At 44.3% G+C, this 22,538-nt stretch overlaps 2 protein-coding genes across 2 annotated transcripts; one reads left to right on the forward strand and one right to left on the reverse strand.

Moving 5' to 3' along the window:
- The first annotated feature begins 148 nt into the window (after positions 1-148).
- On the forward strand, positions 149-2,457 carry LOC102703322 (protein C2-DOMAIN ABA-RELATED 8-like). Its single transcript, XM_006658522.3, has 3 exons — positions 149-351; positions 1,594-1,689; positions 1,913-2,457. The coding sequence occupies exons 1-3, from the start codon at positions 217-219 to the stop codon at positions 2,201-2,203; spliced, it is 522 nt and encodes a 173-aa protein (XP_006658585.1). The 5' UTR covers positions 149-216; the 3' UTR covers positions 2,204-2,457.
- A 16,169-nt stretch (positions 2,458-18,626) lies between these two features.
- On the reverse strand, positions 18,627-20,573 carry LOC102721135 (programmed cell death 6-interacting protein-like). The gene is made up of 2 exons (XM_040526490.1): positions 18,961-20,573; positions 18,627-18,718 (listed from the first exon to the last, which is right to left on the reverse strand). The coding sequence occupies exons 1-2, from the start codon at positions 20,315-20,317 to the stop codon at positions 18,681-18,683; spliced, it is 1,395 nt and encodes a 464-aa protein (XP_040382424.1). The 5' UTR covers positions 20,318-20,573; the 3' UTR covers positions 18,627-18,680.
- Between the last annotated feature and the right edge of the window lie 1,965 nt (positions 20,574-22,538).

Raw genomic sequence — 22,538 nt, forward strand, 5'->3', positions numbered from 1 at the left:
ATTTTCCCAAACACTAATCCAATAATTACTTACAAATAAATTCATTTTACAATAAACAGGTGGAAAAATAAAGCTGATCTTATTTGACAGCTGGGTCCAGGGGAGGAGTACTATGCAGGCCGTGGCCTATATAAACGGCGCCGGCCGCCTGCTCCATCCATCCACCTGCCTCTACTCGTCCTCTCCCTCTCGACTGCGCACGAATCGCAGCTTCACATGGCGGCGGCGGCGCACAAGGAGGAGGTGATCGGGAAGCTCAACGTCCGCGTCGTGCGGGCCGCCTGCCTCGTCACCGCCGATCCGCTCACCGGGACCAGCGACCCCTACGTCGTCCTCTCCTACGGCTCCCAGGTTTGTTGGTGGTACCCCCCAATCCTCTCCCTGCCGCCTGTAGCTTGTTTTTCTCTGTTTCTCCTCGCCGTCGGGATGCCATCTCCTTGTGCTCGGCATTCTGGGGATCAGGGCGGTTTGTGGGGAGGGGGGCGCTCCGATCTGCCGCTATTTCGGTGCGCATGCCGCGCCGAGAGATGGGGGTGTGTCCGGACCGGGTTGCGAATCTGCCGCTTTGTGTGCTCACGATCACGAGACGTTTGAGCAAGACACCGACATGTTAGCGAATTTTCAGGACGGATATATGTTTTTTTCTCCCCGCTTAATTCCGTAGGGTATATTTTTGTCTATGTTCATGGTGATGGATATGCTGGGTATTACTGGCTAACACGTCGGTAAGGATTCTGAATCGATTTGAGTTGGTCCTCGCTCATCAGTCCCAGCCTGTTTGTGGAAGATCGCAGATCGGTAGTTATTCTTTGACGAAATCTTGAAATGAACTTAATAAAATTGGACGGAATGATCCTTTGCCTGTCCCGGCAAGAAGAATCTTGAACTGAAGAGCAGATTAACAAGCCCTGTCATGATAAATCTTGTTAACTAATTAAAGGGCTTGAGCAACTTCACAGAGCATCACTCCAACCCTGTACTTTGATTAGTCTTTCTGTTGCGTCACAGCATACAGTGAATTGACGATCAGAATACCATGTTCCCTTCGTAAACAGGTCTTGCTGTTGATAGCTCATGAAGTAGTGAAGATTATCCAACGCGACTTCCCTTGGTATTTTCAGTTTATAGCGTGAATTGTTCAAGGGTGTCTTTCATGTGTAATCATTTGTTAAGGACTTGGTCCACTGTCGCGGCATTGTATGATTATTCTACTCCTAGATTACAATGCACCAAAAAGTCCTGCAAGAAGATGTCATGTTTTATTAAATCGCCTAATGCAGTTTATTGAATGCTATAATTTTTCTATCATATTTTTTGTCATGTTTTATTAAATCCCCTAATGCAGTTTATTGAATGCTATAATTTTTCTATCATATTTTTCACATAATGAAATAGTTACTGCAGATGACGTTGAGTATGATGGCAAGATTTTCAGTTTAGTATTTTGCGTTGTTGATTGTAAACTTCTCAAACTGTAGTTTTGCAGAAGCGTCCATGTTTTATTCTGCGGATGCTCATCAATTTTTTTTTTATATAACTTCGGATCTTTGTGATTCTTTTATCACTGAAGTGTTGTTTTTACTGATGGTATAGAAAGTCAACACCAGCGTCCACAAGAAGAAATCGAATCCTATCTGGAATGAAGTACTGCAGCTCTCAGTCACAAATCCTACCATGCCAGTAAAACTTGTAAGAATGCTAATTGAATTGCTGAAATATTTACATATTCAGTTCAGTTTGGTACTCCCTGCTATCTGATAAATATATTTGTTCTTAGAATAAGAATAGGTAGATGACTGTCTCCATCATAGTTCCATGGACGATTCATGCCAATATAAATTGAGCATTTGTTTCCCACCCAGCCAAGTACTAGGAAAATGGCTCCGATTTCTGAACTGCTAAAAACATGCAGGAAGTTTTTGATGCGGACAAATTCACAGCAGATGACAACATGGGCGTAGCTGAGTTCAATTTAACTGACATCCACGATGCTGCTAAGCTGGATCTAAAGCATGTCACTGACGGGGCCAAGATCAAGACAATCTACCCACTTGGGGTGAACTATCTTGGCGTCGAGAGCCACGTTTCATGGAGGAACGGCAAGGTAGTCCAGGACATCATTTTGAAGCTGGCGAAGGCTAAAACTGGCATGATCGTCGTGCTGCAGCTGGAGTGGGTTCACGTCCCAGGTGTTACCCTCTAAGCAGTTTCTGATGGTTGTGGATGGAGCTGCGGGTGCAGTTGGTCTCTGAGCGTCACATTGTAGACTATGGGTGGATGTTTTTTTAGTGTTTACAGTGTACTCCTGATATGTGTGCTGTTGATTTGAAGTTTCTGTTGTTATCTTTGTACCCGTTGTGAAGTATGTGCGCTAGTGTTTCATAGTAAGAATCACCCTGCTGAGTTCACCTGAAGTCAGGTGCGAATTACAAGGCATTGGGTGGTCATTATGTTGCAGATTTGTCTAGTTTGTTCCAGTACTGCACTATTATGCTTTTGATGGTTATTATCAGGTTGAAGATGCTGAACGAGAGCTGTATTCAGTATTGTCAGTGAAGTTTAATCTTTCTGGCGGACAGGTCGTCTGCGTATGCTTATTTAACTATTATAAACTTAAAATATAATTTATTTGATTTTTGTGAGCAACTTATTTGCAAAAAAAACTTTTATACAAACTACACCGTATAACTGTTTGAAAAAAAAGTATTTCCTAGAGAAGCAGAACAGAATACCACAAAACTAGACGATCCTAGCAACATCGGACATGCTGCTATGTTGGAAGAATATGTCTAATAAAGTAATAAGGTGGTGTTGAAATAGAGACTTATTTTTAATCTACGTCACATTGTTTAGACACTAATTTAAAACTAATTACAAAACCTATTTTATAATCTTGGACTAATTCGTGAGACAAATCTATTGAGCCTAATTAATCCATAATTAGCACACGTAATACTACAGTAACATTTGCTAATTATGAATTACTTAGGCTTAAAAAATTCGTCTTACGGATTAGCTCTCATTTATGAAATAGTTTTTTTATTAGTCTATGTTTAATACTTCAAATTAGTGTCTAAACATCTGATGTGATATGAGTTTAGCCACTTCTAAACACCCCTAACCTTTTTCTATTTTAAACTTGGGGGTCTGTACCGCGACACCTTGTGGCCGTAGAGGGATCTGTATGGATGAAGGCCTGCTAAGAGCACTTACAATGTATTATAACAAAGCGTTAACTTTTTTGCGTACGTTTGATCATTCGTCTGGTTAAAAAAATTTATATAAATATATGAAAATATAAGGTATAATTAAAATATATTTAGTAATAAATCTAATCACAATAAAAGAAATAATAATTTGATAAGTTTTTTAAATACATCGAATCATTAAACCTGTGACAAAATATCAACAACGTTATCTATTAAACTACAGAGGGAGTAGTTGTTATTAAAAGAGAGTGATTGTAAAGCCAACCGATATACTTGTAAGTAAAGAAAATAGTTTATAAATAAAACTTTTATATACGTGTTCTTGACGATTTAAAAGTCAATGCTGGAGAAGTGTGCCCATACAAAACCAAAATTTATAGAGAAAAGAAGAACAAACTTCGCTCGATTAGGTGAGTAATCATTTAAACTCTACCATGAGCACAATTTGTTATTCGGCCTAGAAAGCCCATGATGCTTGTTATCCTCAACGTTGTTGCTGGCGAAAAGCCCATCTCGTTAATGGCGGTGGCCGGTGGCCTGACTGCTTTCTTATCCATGGCTCCAGGGGAGGATCCAAGGGAAGGGCTATACAGGATTCAACATTCAACAGCCCCTACACACGCTGCATCTCTATGGAGATTGGAAGAAAAATGAGAGGGGAGAAGAGAATTTTAAGAAAAATATGAGGGAGCTGAAAATATAAGAAGACGACCATGAACCCCATCACTATCCAAATCCTGCATCCGCCACTTCCAATGTGTCATTAAATCTTTTTGTTAATAAAGTATGTCTTTATTGATTGTATTGGGAATAGCCTTAATAAAATCGAGCCAAAACTGAAGGAGAAAAATAAATCTGATATTAAGAATTCAAGGAAAAGGTCTCTGTGGTCATTTTTTTCAATTCTAGCCGGTTACACTTATTTAACTTGACCCATCCTGGTAAGAAATGCTAAGCATAGTTTGATAAATCATGGTTGACACTCATAGAATCATCGTATAAAACATTTTCATATTATATAAATTTCACTATCCAAAATGTTACTATATTTTAACAATGTGGCAAGCCAAATGTCACATTTGAATGACTTATATTTAGAATCATGTTATTGGCACAAAATCGCCACCGTACATTTGAGCATATCGGATGCAACCCACAGCGACACCTAGAGATGCATCGCTGCATGGAGGGCACGTACCATCAAACGTTTACCTAAAAGGGACCATGTTAGGGTGAACTTGGTTCAAAATTTATCCTAGGTTCGGCAAGACAACTAGGGGATCCTCAAATGTCGTACAGATGAAAAACAACGAACGATTATGGATTAAGAGGTTAATGTATATGAGATATAAGTAGCAAGAAGAAAGGATAATATGTAGAATATAGAGGGTAAAGGTAAAAGATTGCTTTGGTGATTGATTCAATCGGTCTTGCCCCCCTATATTTGTAGGAAGCATGGTCTTACGTCTGCGTCTGCAGGGTCTTCTCCACTTCCAATTAGGCTTAGAAAAGTATTAGGCTATTAGCCCCATATTTTGTGCAGGAGGTGAATTTAATGTTGCCTATCAAAAGTCGTTCAAAATTCTTTTTAAGATTATTATAAACTTTAAAAATAATCTTATTTGATTTTTAAGCAACTTTTTTGCAAAAACCTTTGGTACAAAATACACCGTGTGACTGTCTGAAAAAAGTGTTTCCTGGGGAAGCAGAAGAGAACGGGCGACCAAAACCTTAGTCCTTACTCCTCCGTGTGTCTTAAAACAAAACCCGTAATATTATGTTTTTTTAATTTAAATTGGACAGAGTACACAACTAGATAATAATCTCTAACGTGACACCCCAATGTTGCGGCCCTAGAGGCACCTCTAGAATCACGTCAACGGATAACCCCGGCTAAGGACACCCTCACTGTATTATTTTGGGTCCTAATGTGGGCCTAGGGTCTACGTGGTACTCTCACCGTATTTTAATAGATAACGTCATTGATTTTATTTCATATGTTTAACCATTCATGTCATTCAAAAAAATTCATGCAAATATGTGAAAAATATGTTAAGATATAATTTATAATTAAGATGTATTTAGTAATGAATCTAATCACAATAAAGTAAATGATAGATTTACATAAATTTTTAAATAAAATGAATAGCTAAATGTGTGCCAAACATCAACGACGTTATTTATTAAAATACAAAAGGTAGTAGTTATTAAAAAGCCACAATGTATTATGGGGGTAATCGTTAAACGATATATTTGTAAATAAAAAATAATTTATGGATAAACTTTTATGTACATACTCTTAGTAATCTAAAAATAAGACTAGAAAATAAACTATGATGAAAGAATCTCAAAGTCTTCAAAATTTGATAAACAGAAACGTTTAGGGGTTCACCTTATAAAGATATCATTGATTAGCAATTAATCTTCCATAACCAAACGTTTAGGGGTTCACATATATGTAGCTTTATTCTTTCGTTACCGGCAATAGCATAGAGACCCGGTAGTAATTGTTGTCTCTACCCACTGTGCTTCTTGTGTACTCTCTCCGTCTCAAAATAAACCAATTTTTCACTTTTTACTTATATAAACTTTTTTCCGATTGATATTTTTGTTTTTATTAGATGATAAATTATGAATAATACTTTGTGTGTGACTAATTTTTTTTAAATTTTCTAAAATTTTTTTAAATAAGACGGATGGTGACACGTGAATTGAAGAATTCGTTTTTTAGACAGAGCGAGTAGAATAGTTACGAAGCTGGAGCATATTAATTGTGTGTACCTTAAGTTCTCTGAAATCAAAAAGGAACAAACAGAACAACTCAACAAGTGATCGGTAGAGCCTGGTATGAGTGAGAGCCCGGAGAGAGCCTGGAGCCTGGCGAGCTCACGCCACCCGCCGATCGGCACCTCGCCGCCGGCGACCACAGCCAAGCGAGGTCGCAGGACCGCACCCTCCCACCCATCGACCAACCCGTCCCTGCAGCTAGAGCCGGTAGCCCAGGGTCCAGATCTGCAGAATCGCCGGGTGAATCCGAAGCCATTGATTGGGGATTTGATGAAGACGAAGAGGATCCCTGTCCTCACGCTAGCCCTGCCGAAGGATTCAAGGCGGAGCTGTGCGACCGGCCGGGGATGCGGAAGAGCTGCGCCATTGAAGATTGATGGCATTACTTCAGCCACCCCTGCAGGTAAGCCTACGCCACAGGCAGAGAAGATCGAGGCGCCGAACAAGCTGAAGTCGGTGATCGTAGCCAAGCGGCAGGAGCAAGAGGTGATGTTTCACGAAAATGGGAGGTGGTGCGCTCGAAATTTTGGTGGCGGAGGCGCTCTTTGTCGGCACCCCCAACCACCGGAGTTACTACGGGCCATCATCAATCGTGGAGAAACCTGGCTACCAGAGGGAGGTGTTTCCGCTGCCTGGCCAAAGATCATCGCATCGCGGATTGCAGAGACCCAGTCCGTTGCATTTACTGCAGGAAATCAGGCCATACCGCCTCGACCTGCCGGGCCACTCCATTCCGTCCACTCCCGTATCTCATTCGCTTCAAAGTTTTCTAAGAGGAATTGCGCCTATTTAAACCTGCCTAGTGCGCAAGAATTCCCACCACTCCCAGCCAAAGCAAACCCATCCTATAAGAGTGAAGGAACTAGGGAGCATGGAGAGCCCGCCGGGCCTACCGAAGTGCCGGACCCGCGCTCGAAGTTCGGCTATGCCGCTATTCCGGGCACTGAGGTCATGGAGCATGAACTGGAGCAATTACGCCACCACGGTGTCGTGATTTCCTCTAGTCTGGTTGGCCATGTGGTTAGCCCAAGCGAGGTGGCGTAGGGCCTTGTGCATCAGATTGGCACCCCCTTGCCAACTACGAGTCACAGCCAGGGTTCACCTTACCGAAAATCCCTCCCGTGCCGCGGTGACTATGGAGCACCTTTACTGCACGGCAACTGTGTATATCGCAAAAACCACGATGAATTTAAAAATTAAAAATTTAAATTCAAACCTGGCTGGTAAATTCGGTAACCGCGCGGTTTCTCGCGGTAACCGCGGTTTTCGCAGCCAAAACCGTGCGGTTTCACACCGTAAGCGCGGCTAATGCGTGCCGAAACAATTCATGAGAACGGCGGAAACCGTACGGCTACGAAAACCGCGGTTACCGCGAAAAACCGCGGAGAGAAGAATATTTAAAACCAAGAAAATTTGTGAGATGTCAAATGCAAAAAAAACTTTAAAAAATCTAAAAAAATACAGACAAATAAGAAAAATATTTTGTGACTATATTTGTTACATTTAGGATATGTTATAGGAAAACAAGAAAATTTTAACATGATATTTTCTAAATTTTTGACATTGCGTCATAAATTTATTTTAACGAGTAACAACAACTTTATTTTAATTGCTGTGTCACAAATATACCTACTACCCATTATTACGATTTACGAACAAAACTATTATGTATGTACTAACATGCATATATAATTTTCCTCCATGCATATTTTCCCTATATCCATCATTGTATATTTGTATTTTAACATTATGTATAATGTATGTCTAGTATAAATTAATAATGACTCAACAACAAGATATTATTAACCATCTTCTTACGAAATATTATTTGCAATAGGCTATTTTTTATTTTTTTCCTCCGAAATTTTTGGTTATAATTTTTAATTACGCCGAAAATACACTTTTTCATGAATTTCTTTGACAAAATTATATTATATATCAACATGTACAACATATATTTTTTCCATTAAATTTCCTCAAAAATTTTAAATTTTCTCAAATTCAAACTCAAAACCGCGGTACAAACCGTAAACGGCCTTCATGGGACGGCCGGTTACCGCGGTAACCGTGGCGGTTACCGCAATAATGAGAACCCTGGTCACAGCCCATTTGCCGGAGGATTTCTTCGTGTACTTTGATTTTCCGGAGGACCAGGTCGCGGCGGTGAGGAGGGGATCGCTCAAACTTGATGGCGTTGACTACGTCATAGCCCCATGGAGTGCAGATAGGCAGATGCATCATCCCACCTGGGCTTACCGGGTCCGTGTGTGTTTGGAGGGCACGTTGAACACGTATAAACACATAATAATTTAATCGATCGCATAAATAAATCATCACAATGTAAAACGAAAGCATGACAATACATGGATCAACCAACCTGAACAGATTTAATCTAAACATGTATGCGAAATAGCTACATACGAATAGATTAAACAGATACAGAACTAAATTAAACATAGTTAATCTGTACATACCGAAGGTTGTTTTGAGGAGGATTGGGAGCAGCACGAACGAATCGCGACGTAGGATGTTGACGACGGCGAGCCGCGACCGATCGACGGGGAAGACGAGCCGTCGTTGACGAACAGCGAGCAATCGCGCAGAGCGCTTCCCAAAAACCTTATTCGTCCTCTCCCGGTGTAGGACTTCACGAGGACGACGGTTCCGGAGACTTGCTCTCCTGGTTGCCGGTTCACGCCGGTGGAGGGGATGGAGTAGACGACGGTGGCGGCGATGAGGTAGCGGTCCGATATTTATAGGACGTGTGATCAACACGCCTATCAATCGTAACCGAACCGGATAGGCTGCGCGTATCTACGCTATCTCGCGCAAGGAAGAATCCGATAAGTTTTCAAAACTAACACCGGAATTTCTGTTTCATGCAAGGAAGCCGTATGTCATGCGCGTGCACCACCCGACCCGGCCTGACCAGGCGAGGCGAGCGAGCGCGCGTGTTCCTCTATTTCTTTTATGCTCAAGTGCTTAGAGAGCACTCTCTTATTTAAGGATGTCTCATTCTCATAGAACTAATAAGGTGGTACTAAAGGTTCACATGGATGCTTCCATGAGGTGTGATTTTATGATTTTCCTAGGAATTATTATACACATGGGCCTTAGCCCAATCATTAATTCTAACAGGGCATCCCCAGCATGCTTGGTAGAGGGAAACGGTGGACAGGGTGCTTGGAGATGTTTGCCTGTTCAACCGGGTAGAGCATGAAATGGCAGAGCGGCAAAACTCGGTGATCTTTACCTGCTGGATTTGGATGTGGAATCCAAAAGATCTACCAAGAACAAAGCTGGTGACCTTCTTCATGGGTTACGTGCTGCCTCTACCCGTAGAGGTGGCGCCGCTACTAAAGGGCGGGATGGCGCATGTCATCATCCATCTAGACAGGGTGGAGTACTTGAGTGTTCCCCTAGAGCCGCACTCACCGGGATTGGGGGCGAGCGGGCTGCTAACCTCATCGGAAACATCCGACTCCTCCGATCAAGTGCCACACATCCACAACTATCTCTGACACATTGGTGCCGTCGACGCCAAGCAACCAAGACGCCATCGCGTTCTGCCGCGTGATGGTTGTGGAGGCAACCACCCTAGGCGCGTTGGGAACGACGAAGATGACGATGATGACGACGTGAGGCGTCACTGTCAAGGTATGACTGATCGGCACCATAGCCTATCTCGGCGGCGGGTACGGTCTAGGGCCGATCGGTGGTGCAGCAAGGGGACGGTAACTTACGCCGTCAGAGTCGTACTCCTCGCCCAGGGGCACGTGACAGGAACAGGGCAGATATAGACTCAAAGGATTTGATTGGACCACAGAAAAAATACAGGAATTTGATAAGAGATATAGACTCAAAGGATTTTTTCCATGAGGTTCAACCTCTTGTTAAATTTCCTCCAAAACTTGTATAGGAAGATGCATTCCATAGGAATTTTATAGGATTTCATAGGGTTCATTCCTTTGATTCAAAGGGTTTTGGAGAAAAAATTCCTATAGTAATGAAATCCTCTAAAGTTCCTATGAAATTTCTTTGAATCAAAGGGGGCCTAAATGCGTGAAGTCAGTGCAGACATTGGAAGGCCAAGGAAGGCCAAGGATGCGTGCAGCCCAGGAGAAGAATACCGGCCCTACTTAGGAAGAAGGCCTAGAGGCTGAGCTCTCACCCGTTGATGGCCAGGGGCAATCCGCCAAAGTGGGCCATTGAGGCAAACCAGCTCTTCCTGCCAGGCCTGGAGCCAATTCTTCCAACCGCGCCAACTCTGGTGCAGTAGGGAAGGCGCAAAGCAAAGGTCATGGAGACTCCTGTGCGCCGCAGTAACAGGCAAGCGGTGAGAGGGACATCTGTACCTATATCCTAGAGGGCATATGTGCGTGTCATGAGGGAGATAGGGATCCTGGGACCAAATGATGGATGGGGACAAGAAGCGGTCACAAACTTTGTGGAGGCGTTCAAGAAGCCGCTACCAGCACACGTCATCAAGGGACTTAGAGCCATTACAGGCTTGGAGGGAGGACTTGCTGTGGCGATCGCAGGAGAAGAAGGAACTACTTTGGCTTGAGGGGCTGTCACCAGCGTTGGCAAAGCGCCAAGAAGTTGGAAGTTCGAATTATCAATTTATGTATCCAGTAGTTTTGTTAGATCAGGGAGTAGTTTATCTGATCTATGAGCTTGGAACGGCTTCAACGTATCAAGCGAGCATACCTTTGCCTAGTAGCTATCTGAGCAGTGGGGCGGCTCCACTACCTCGCACTGGATTGATCCGTACTAACTTGCTCTTAGAGTTGTGCTTAGATATCGTAGTAGCCAAATGTACAATCAAGTAGTTGGTTGCAAATCTGCTTGTAGACAGGGGGGGTTTCACCCCTTTTCTCATGGTTTAAAAACAATCTACATTCTGGTGCTAAGTGGATGTTTATCGGTGGTTGATGTGGGATGACCTAAGGATAATGACCTAGAACGTGCGGGGACTTAACTACACGGCAAGGAGAGAAGCGTTGTGCCGGATAGCAAACATAGAGAATTTAACCATCTTGTGCCTACAGGAGACTAAGCTAAATGCTATTGACAGTGCCTTTGGGCGAGGAATTGGTGGACAACGGTTGACCAACTTTGATTTCCTACCAGCCATAGGAACTAGGGGAGGAATCGCGGTTTTCTAGGATAAAGATGTGGTTTCTCTTCATTCCTTCGTACACAAAAGCTTCTCTGTATGGAATGCATTGGATCACACAAACGCTTCAAGCTAACCATGGTCTATGGGCCGACGCAAGAAAGAGAAAAAAGAAGTTTTTCTACAGGAACTTGTAGGAGAGCAACCAGACACAACAACACCGTGGTTAATCGTCGGAGACAACAACATTGACTTTATGCATGGTTATGTTTAAATCTGAACTGTCTTGGTTTAATCCGATCTTCTATGTTTAACATGAATATGCATGCGGTTATTTATTATTGTTTTATGTTGATAATTAGTCTAGTTTTGCTACATTTAATTCATTGAACACCCTATCGGCTGCTAATTGCATGTGTGATAAGTGCTAGATCGGTCCGATCGGCTAATTAATCTTGAAACTGTCTCGGTTAAGTCTGATCTTTTAAGAGAAGTCAGTTGATTGAGCTATTTAGTGGTTATCCTACTCATAGTTCAGCCGATAAGATATGTTTTCACATTATCCCATGAAATTCATGTAAAGTCGATTGTTTAACGTATCGGCTAGGGCCCTAAAGCGATATCGGATATTTGGTCGATAGAGTCTTTAGGTTTAACAGTTTTTTCTGTCTTTTTCATATCATTTCAGTTACATGATCAAATTAACTGGCACGCCTGGTTTCTAAGTATTTAGGTCATGCACTGGAGCGTTCTGAGAAGTGGCTCCCATCCATTCGTGTGTGACACATCAGCAATCACATTTTGACGTCAACATACTCACAACCTATGGTATCCTTGAAAAGTTTTTTAGCACCTGTTTAAGCACTCATGTGTTGGAGATGCTCTAATAACCTATCTCGAGTAATCCAGCCCAAGTGCTCTGAGCCTGAGCGATCATACTTTAGTGCCCTAAGCCCTAGTGAAAATAACATCAAATTAACCTAAACAATTAATCATTAGATTGTTTTGCATAAATAATCATTAGATTGTTTTGCATAAATAAATGTCTTGAAGGCTCTACTAATACATTAACTCGAGTAGTTACGTGCCTGAGTTAAGTAGCACTCTAGGCTCACCCTGGCTAAGCACATACCGCACAGTATCGATTAAGCGCTAGGCGAGGCATGTGTCATCATTTTAATAGCTCAATTATTCACTAGATCCTCCTATAGTAGATTATTTTTCTCATAATTAACTTCTCAGTCACTCGGCATGACTATACACTTCCATAATCTATGACATCGACGGGCTTATAAGATATCTCTTTAATAATCTAGGAGGAACAAATCCCATGTTTATCATCCACTACGTGTTTTATAGCAAACCCAAAGACTAATTTTATAACTACCCATTCACAATGTACAGGTTGTCAGTCCCTATATATATATATAGGCTATTGCACATGTTAAGAGAAAATTGCTATTATGCTATCTTGAATATGTGCATTGGTCCAAATACCATTTTAGAATTTATATTCGCTAAAATACTACTCTTAAACTGAGAACTACCTTTAAAATAGATTTCATTCAATGCTAGTACGATGAAGTAAAGATATTATACGTATTATTGTTAAAGTACGAACGAAGCTACCCTCTCCACTCCTTCACAAGTCACAGCACAACTCCATTTGCTCCTAGTCCCCGTCGCCTCCACCCAGCTTGGACGCTGGCACTCTCCACCCAAGACCGGTGCCGGCGCCTCCATCCGCCGCCCCGGCCACCGAAGCACGCTGCCGCCGCCTCCAGCCCATCGCGCCGACGTCGCTGCCTCCCCCATCGCGCTGCCGCCAGATCCCGTGCCACCGGGTCGACTAGATCTCGACGCCGCCGCGGGCTCGGCCCTGCTGTCGCCGCCGTGGGCTTGTCCCGGCCGCCTCCTCCGCCGCCGGCGCGGGCTGCTTCGTCCCCGCCGCCATCGGTGCGGGCTCGGTCTCGCCGCTGCTACTTCGTCCCCGCCGCCGCCGAGCTGCCCCAGCCTCAGCTACATACTCGTTTGCATTTGTGCTAATGACTGTATAATAGAATAATTTTAAAATTGTCCAAAAAAAATATTAATATTTACAAAATATTTAGAAACTTAATATATAATATATACTATAAATATTTAATGCCACCCGCAACGCACAGGTCGACGGCTAGTTCCATTTAATTCACCATTCCAGTAAAATTGATAGCAAACTCATTGTATTATGCTCAACCAGAGGCATTTGGGTCATAACATTGATGCAAATATGTATATACATATTTCTATATGTAGTAAGGAGGTCAAATGTTAATTTGGCAAGTTAAATTGTTTGAGAGTGACATTTCAGCGAATGCAAATTCTAAGATGACATGTGGGCGAATGGACATATTGAAGATAGCAAAATAGCAATTTTCGCAGAACCATGATGATCTCAATGGTAAGGAATCAACATCATAGCTACTCAAGACCAACCAATAGCACATAAGGGCACGTACAAAGATGCCTATTAGCTAACTCTTTTAATCGCGACGTAAGCAAATTTTGTGACGTGGAGGAAAGAGACGGAAGGAGAGAGAAAAGCTGTTGTCATACATAATAACGGCTTAGAGTCGACTATTAGCGTTTATTAAAGGAAAGTTCCTTGTATGAGAATGTATAAAAAGGAAATTAGCTTAATAAAAAATATTTTATTGTATTAATAAAGAAATCACACCTGACTCTACCTTTATACGTATCATTATAAAATAGACTCTGGTTGCTGACATGGCTTGAGATAGAGTCCATAATGGGCTCTACCGTTGAACCCACCCTAATAGTCATTAAAGTGTCGCATATGGGTTTGCCAATATTTTCTGTAGAATTTGTGCATGTTATCCGGCAATCCATGTGTTAATCTTATAATCATATTAGTTGCAGATATGATATGATTAAGGAACATTTAGAAAATAGTACTATACATATCATATAAAGAGTCATAAATGAGTCATATATATACTTATTGATCAACAGCTAAGTTATCTATTTTAAGGAATGGAATAGCAATTTATTTTTAACATTTATAAACATAGTAAGTGATACAATCATATCTATATAATTGCCTCTAGATATGCATATCACTGATACTCATCACCTAGTATCGACTTTTAAGAACGCTGTTCTTAACACAGAGATCTGTAATGCTGAGACAAACCTCCGATGTATCACGATTAAAACTGGCATATGGTGCAAACTTATTTGCATTATAAATCTGTACATGAGTCAATCCATACGGATGCCTATTCTACAGTAGATCAAAGTGCCAGTAACCAGCGAAATAAATCGCTACACTATATCTCCCATTCACTGCTGGCTTGTATTGCGTCCGTTGTTGCCTGGGCCATTTCCTTACTCGTGTCCGAAACCAAAAGGTCCGTCCTCGAGCACTGCTGCAGTGGAGAAGTTAGCATGACGTGGGGCGACAGGTTGAAGTCAGATTCATATTCTGGCTCATCGATTGGCGTTGGGAAGTCGGAGGCAAAATCGTATTGCAGAGGAGATTTGTGTTGAAAAGGCCGGAGATTTTGCTCCTTGCAAAAGATTCTGCACAGCCGCCACTCGTCCTAACGCAGAAATTAACCACACAAGAAGATGTAATAAATGCCCATGCGTTTAAACAGTGATTAGAGCAAGTACAATAGCAGACTATAAGCATATTTTAAAGAGATAAGAGAATAAAGAGAAGAGAGATGTAATAAATGCCCATGCGTTTAAACAGTGATTAGAGCAAGTACAATAGCAGACTATAAGCTAAGCTAGCAATAAGCATATTTTAAAGAGATAAAGAGAATACAGAGAAGAGATGTGCTACTAATTTGTAGCCAGTTACACACGCACTCCCAAGACACAGTGTGTGTATGACATATAAGACCATATACTAATGTTTTGTAAATAACTATTATATGAATTGGTTATTAGATTGACTATAGATGAACTAGCAGGTGGCCCGCGCATACTGCGCGACTAGCATCATTATAAATTGTAGCTACATAGGTATCTTATCTTCATAATAATTAGGTTCTAATTGTTATTTGATTTTAAATTTTTTAAATTATATTTTTACATGGAACTCTATTTACCTGTATTCTAAATTGTACTGGTACATAACTCATTTCTACATAATATTTAATTTATAATTTAAATTTTAGATATTTCTAAATTGTTTTTATATATTGACTTTTTCTCTTAATTTTTCCTGTTAAGTTGCATGCACCAGCCAGTTGCACCTAAAAGCCTAAGCTGATAGGAAAAGCGGGCAATTCACTTTATACACTCCAACACTCCCCCTCACGCGAGACCCCCTCAAGTCTCAAGCGTGGAATATTAGAGTGGGCGCTGCAATTATTTTATTTAATTGCGCGCCAGCCAGGACTCGAACTCGAGACCTCTGGCTCTGATACCATGTTGGAAATATGTGGAAAGGTTAATTCTATTCCATGTCAAGGCACAGGTATATATTGAGGCTGGGGTGGCTGTAAGCCAACCGCACAGCCTTGGTACATGCCACTAATCAAGGGCATCCTACTATAATTACACTTGCTATAATTACAATAGGCTAACACTCCCCCGCAGTCTAATCGGGAGCATCGCGAACATTCAGGCTGGATCGAAACTCCTGAAACAGTGAGGTAGGAAGGCCCTTAGTGAAGACGTCGGCGTACTGCGATGTCGTAGGAACATGAAGGACCCGAACATGACCGAGGGCGACCTTCTCTCGAACAAAATGGAGATCAATCTCAACATGCTTCGTCCGCTGATGCTGCACTGGATTGCTGGAGAGATATACAGCACTGATATTGTCACAGTATACCAGGGTGGCACGACGAGGTGGGTGGCGAAGCTCAAGGAGCAACTGACGTAGCCATGTAGCTTCAGCAACACCATTTGCCACAGCACGGTATTCGGCTTCGGCGCTTGATCTAGAGACCGTGTGCTGACGCTTGGAGGACCAAGACACCAAATTGTCCCCAAGAAATACTGCGTAGCCAGATGTCGACCGACGAGTCTCAGGACATCCGGCCCAGTCGGCATCCGTGTACACCACAAGCTCAGCAAGTGACGATCGGTTCATGGTCGACCCAAGTGACAATGTCCCCTGCAGGTAGCGCAAGATCCGCTTGAGAGCAGCGAGATGTGGCTCCCGAGGATCATGCATATAGAGGCATATCTGCTGAACAGCAAAAGCAATGTCTGGACGGGTGAAGGTCAGATACTGCAGGGCGCCAGCTAGACTGCGGTACTCTGTAGAGTCAGCGACAGGAGGTCCATCAGCAGATAATTTGGAGTGTACATCCACAGGCGTGCTGCAAGGCTTGCACGCACTCATCCCGGCGCGCTCCAAAATATCCCGAGTGTACTGTCGCTGAGAGAGAAACAAACCATCTGTAGAACGTGTCACTGAGATGCCCAAAAAATGATGAAGCGGACCCATGTCGGTCATAGCAAACTCACGCTGGAGTGCACCAATGATATGCTTCAGAAAATCATCCGAGGAGGCAGTGAGAACAATATCATCCACATACAGCAACAAATAAGCCGTGTCTGGTCCACGACGATATATGAAGAGCGAAGTGTCTGACTTTGTTTCAACAAATCCAAGTGATACAAGGTGAGAGGCGAACCTGTGATGCCAAGCACGAGGAGCCTGCTTCAAACCATATAAAGACTTGTTGAGCCGACAGACATAATCTGAGCGAGATGAATCCACAAAACCAGATGGCTGCACACAATATACTGTCTCCGTAAGAGTGCCATGTAAAAATGCATTCTTCACATCCAGTTGATGAATGGGCCAATTCTGAGATAATGCCAGTGAAAGAACGACACGAACTGTCGCGGGCTTGACAACAGGGCTGAAAGTCTCATCATAGTCCACCCCGGGCCGCTGTGTGAAGCCCCGAAGGACCCAGCGTGCCTTATAGCGATCTAGTGACCCATCTGCAAGCAATTTGTGTCGATAGATCCACTTGCCAGTCACAACATTGACACCAGGAGGGCGAGGCACAAGACTCCAGGTGTCATTGGCGAGCAGAGCATCATACTCAGCCTGCATAGCAGCGCGCCAATTGGGGTCTGACAGGGCATCACGAACAGAGCGCGGGAGAGGCGACATGGGCACAACGTGGAGGTTGAGACGATCCACGGGTTGTGCGATGCCAGCCTTGCCCCGTGTGCGCATCGAATGCGCATTGGTGACCGGAGGTATGGCGGTCGGTCGAGTCGCAGTTGTACGGCCGGTGCCGCTGGCAACAACCTGGGCGCGAGCACCAAGGGCAGCAGAACCGGCAGTACTCTCGGGTGTCGTGGAGGTGCTGCTGGCAGCAGCCTGTGCGGGGTGCACAGGGGCAGCAGCACCAGTCGACGTGGACGGAGGCGCGGAGAAAGCCCCATGGGAAACAGTGCTGGACCCAGGGGACTGAGGTCCTACGCCAGGACTGGGCGGCGCAGGGGCGGCCTCGGGCACGGGGTGTGTCACCGAGGGATCAGCACTACCTGCACGCACAAAACGAGCTCCAGGAACTGAAGCGGTAAGATCATGATCATCGACTAGAAAATCCAAGGCTGAGGAGGCCATGGGTGTGGTAGACATGTCGGAGAAAGGAAAAAAAGATTCATCAAAAACGACATGTCTAGAAATAAGAATGCGATTCGACTGAAGCTCGAGACACCGATAGCCTTTGTGTTCCGAGGAGTAGCCGAGAAAAACGCATAAGGAGGAGCGTGGTGCAAGTTTGTGGGGCGCCGTGGAGGACATGTTGGGATAGCAAGCGCACCCAAAAACTTTGAGGTGATCATAGGAAGGCTCGGTAGAAAATAGGGTAGTGTATGGTGTGGAGGAAGCGAGGGTCGTAGTGGGGAGACGGTTGACAATATATGTGGCAGTGTGAAGGGCCTCAACCCAGTAAGCTGGAGGGAGACTCGCCTGAAACAAAAGGGAACGCAGAGTGTTATTGATGGTGCGAATGGAACGCTCTGCTTTACCATTTTGTTGTGAGGTGTATGGACACGACATGCGGAGTGCAACACCGTTGGAGAGGAAGAACGTGCGGGCCTGGGAATTGTCGAATTCACGGCCATTGTCGCACTGGACGCTCTTGATGGTGGTGCCAAACTGCGTGCGGACATGAGCAAAAAAATTAGAGAGAGTGGAAAATGTCTCGGATTTAAGGCGAAGCGGAAAAGTCCAAAGATAATGTGAACAGTCATCAAGAATAACAAGGTAATATTTGTATCCTGACACACTAACAAGTGGAGAGGTCCATAAATCACAATGTATTAAATCAAAATTATGAGTAGCTCGAGAGCTAGATGAACCGAAGGGTAGACGTACATGACGGCCAAGCTGGCACGCATGACAAATGTGATCGATATCATCTTGATTACAAGAAATGACATTGGACCTAATGAGTTTGGACAAAACATCACGCCCAAGATGACCGAGACGGCGATGCCAAAGGGAGGTAGGTGCAGCGATGAACGCGGAGGCACTGGTGGAAGGTGCATAGAATGGGTAGAGGTCACCAGAACTATTGCACCTGGCGATCACGTTCCTGGTTTGCAAATCCTTCACAGAAAGACCAAATGGATCAAACTCAATGGAACAATTATTGTCGGTGGTAAAACGACGAATGGAAATTAAATTTTTAATAATGTTGGGTGACACAAGAACATTATTAAGAGCAAGGGTACGATGCGGTAAGGAAAAAAAGTGTGATCCAGTGGCTGTGACAGGAAGTAAGGCACCATTTCCCACAACAATAGATGAAGGAGTAGACAAAGAGGGTGGGGAAATGGTGGAGAGTATACCAGCGTCCGAGGTCATATGCGAACCAGCACCTGAATCAGCGTACCACTCAGAGGTTGGCGGGTTCAGCGTCATGGTGTTGAAGGAGTGCGCCAGGGAGTCCTGGTGCCAAGAGCCGCCGTGAGTGGGGTTCCAGGGCGCTGCCTGGTAAGCTGGTGAGGGCGAGGGCGCCTGGAAGAGCGGCGGTGCAGCTCCCCCGTGGTACATGCTGTACGAGGGTGGCGGGCCAGCGTATGTGCCACCATAGGCACCGGGAGGAGCACTGTACCCACCATAGTGCGGGGCTGTGTGGAATGCAGGTTGCGGCGGCGGAGGACGTCCTGACGGATCGTACGGCCACATGCGCACGCTGCCAGCCCAAGGGTGCATGAACGATGGGTGCACACCAGCACCGTTGTAAGCGCTGCCCTGTCCACCAGGTTGTGCACCAGCGTTGGGTGCAGCAGGAGCACCACGTCCACCGCGGCCACGACGGCGTCCGTTGCGTTGGCCCCCAGTCGGTGCAGCGGGGCGTGGAGGAGGGGGTGCGCCCGGACGTGGAGCAGCAGCTGCACCTGGTGCCGCTGGACGCGACGGTGCGACGACGAGGGCGGCTGGCGGGGACGGAGGACGAGCGTCGATCTCCATCTCCTCCAACAGGAGGTGTGTACGGGCTTCACTGAACGTCGGGAACGGCTTCTGCATCTTGAGGATGGACACCATGTGGCGAAACTTGCCACTGAGGCCGCGGAGGAGCGTGAGGACCATTTGTGTATCACCGATGGGGTCGCCGAAGTCGGCGAGGGAGGCAGCCATGGACTCAAGGCGGCGGCAGTAGTTGGTGATGCTCAGGGCCTCCTGACGAAAGGTACGGAACTGTGTCTCAAGGAGAAGGGCACGGGACTCCTTCTGCCCGAGAAATTCATCCTCGAGGTAGCACCACGCATTGCGGGCAGAACCTTGCCGCATCATCAACGACTGCTGCAAGTCGCTGGAGACGGTGCCATAGATCCACGTGAGGACACAGCAGTCCGCCTGGATCCATGCCGGGCGGGCGGGGAACGCCTCATCCTCAAGGGCGTGGCGGGTGAGGGCATACTTGCCGAGGACGGTGAGGAATATGCCGCGCCACTTGGTGTAGGTGTCCGTGGCCTTGTCGAGGACGATGGGGATGAGGGCCTTGACGTTGACGACGGCAGTGGCCTGCGCCCAGAGAGCCTCATGCGTTTTCTCATACTCGTCTAGAGCAGCAGCACGAAGACGGTCTTCTTCAGCCCGGCGTGCTGCATCAGCACGGGCAGCGGCCTCGGCCGCGAGGCGATCGGCGGCCTCCTTGTCCTTGGCGGCCTGGGCAGCTGTGGCGTCGTCGTCGTCCGCCATGGCAGACGGGACCAGCGACCGCGCCCGGTGACGATGTCAACGACGGGGCGGGTGATCGGGAGCGAACCGGCGGCCACACCCGGCAAGGAGAGCAGCACGAGGTGTGGGCGATTGGCTCGGGAAGCAGGTGCTGGCGATGAGATCGCGACGTCCGGCGACGAAATCTGCGGCGGCGCGGCGATCGGATCAGCGACGGCGTGGGGTGCGGAAGAACAGGATCGTTACGTGATTGATACCATGTTAAGTTGCATGCACCAGCCAGTTGCACCTAAAAGCCTAAGCTGATAGGAAAAGCGGGCAATTCACTTTATACACTCCAACATTTCCTAATTTTTAACCAAAATTTTAGATCTTTCCAAATTGTACTTTTAGATGGACTCTTCCTCAATAACAATTATTTTAAATTTTTTAAACCGAGAATTATTTGTGTATGGACTCTTTTTTATTATTTTTCTTAATTCTGAAATTGTATTTCTTATCTGATTCTTTTTAACCGAAATTTTAGATGTTTCCAAAATTGTATTAATTTATAGATGGATCCTCTAATATCAATTATTTTAAATATTTTAATCTGAGGTTTAGATTTTTCTAAACTTAATTTATTACGCATGGACTCTTTTTTATTATTTTTCTTTATTTTTAATTTCAATAATATGAAATTTTCTAGCCCATAAAAGTGAACATGTTGACTTATTTTTCTATTATTTTATATATAAGATTCGGTTGACTGATCATTATAATGCACGTAAACATCTTGTCGTGTCTTTGTTTCGTATAGGCTTTACATGGTTGAGTTTTTGTTTGATTTTACGTGCGCTAATTCATGGGATTAACATATACTCATACCGGTCTGGAGGTGAAATTTGTGATTGTTTAACAGGGATTTTCCTTGTGCGATTAAAAACAGTTCTTTTCTCCTTTAGTTGTCCGATTAAAAAAATCTCCTTTTCTATATAATCTGTCCGATTGTTTTTTTTAATTGCTATTGATCGGGCCTTTTTTCTCTTATAGCTGTTTGAATAAAAAAATATATCTTATCTTTTGTTCTTATATGGTCTGTCAGATTGGTTTCTCTCTCCGATTGTTTTTATTGCTATTGCTATTTTTTCTTTAGTCTGACTGTTCTTTCTTTTTCCTTTTATTTTTTTCGATTAATCTTAAAATTTCTAGCCCGTGAGAGACAACGTGAATGCTTCTTTTTCTATTACTTTATATATAAAATAGTTTAGAGCTAATAGTTGACTATAGCTCTTAGTCATTAGTCTATAGTCTATAGAAAGGGCGCATACGTACCCGTGTGCTGGAGGTGAACCGTGCGCCCTTGGTACTGTTGATTGTAGGTGCTCCTTCATTTTCCAGTCTGTACTCGTGCATCACCCAGCTTGTCCTTGTGCCCCTGGGTGCGCGTCCCTCATAGAAGACGAGACACTTCTTGAGACCAACAATGTTGCTGCCTGATATGATCTCCTTTTCTTTGCCGGTGGATTTCCAGTAGCCTGATTTGGTGACGCGGTTGGTGCGGCTACCGAACGGGTACTTTTGGACCATTTGGTAGAAGAAGTAGCATTCGCGCTCACTGGGCTTTGCCCTGTCCGGGAGGTTCCACGGTTCTAACTTGTTGATGTCGACCTCATCGATGATGGTGTTGGGGCAGGTAGCCGATGATGAGCTCTTCATCCGTCGGGTGGAAACGGAATCCTGGAGACAGCAGAACAGGGTTCATGATGGACACGTTGTCGTAGGTAGTGAAAGATTCGCTTCTCGTCTGATGGGTGGAACCGGAATCCGGGAGGCAACGCTAGCTGTGCACCACATAATTTCATGTAACAAAATATGGAAAAGTATCTGCTATTTTCTTATGCAATACATAAACATGATTAAAAAAATATCATTTTTTGGTAAAACATTATTTATGCTGTCAATCATTTGAAGTACATATATATATCAAAATATACATGCACACAACTCATATGCAAGCTTGAACAGGTACGTACGTGTCAGATCAGGAATAATGTTTCAGATATAATATAATTACCAATAATTAAAGCTCTATCGAAGTCCAAACATGTTTTCCTACGAACTGAAAGAGAACAGCTAATTAAAAATGAGTACCTTTAAATTTGACGCGGTGATCCCTCACCCGGAATGATTCTGATATCCCTTCTTGAATTCTCTCTTCTTCGGCGCTGGCCAGCATTGCCCCCATCTTGAATTTTCCAGT

The sequence above is a fragment of the Oryza brachyantha genome, chromosome 7 (assembly GCF_000231095.2).
Source record: "Oryza brachyantha chromosome 7, ObraRS2, whole genome shotgun sequence".
In the NCBI taxonomy this organism is placed as follows: domain Eukaryota; kingdom Viridiplantae; phylum Streptophyta; class Magnoliopsida; order Poales; family Poaceae; genus Oryza; species Oryza brachyantha.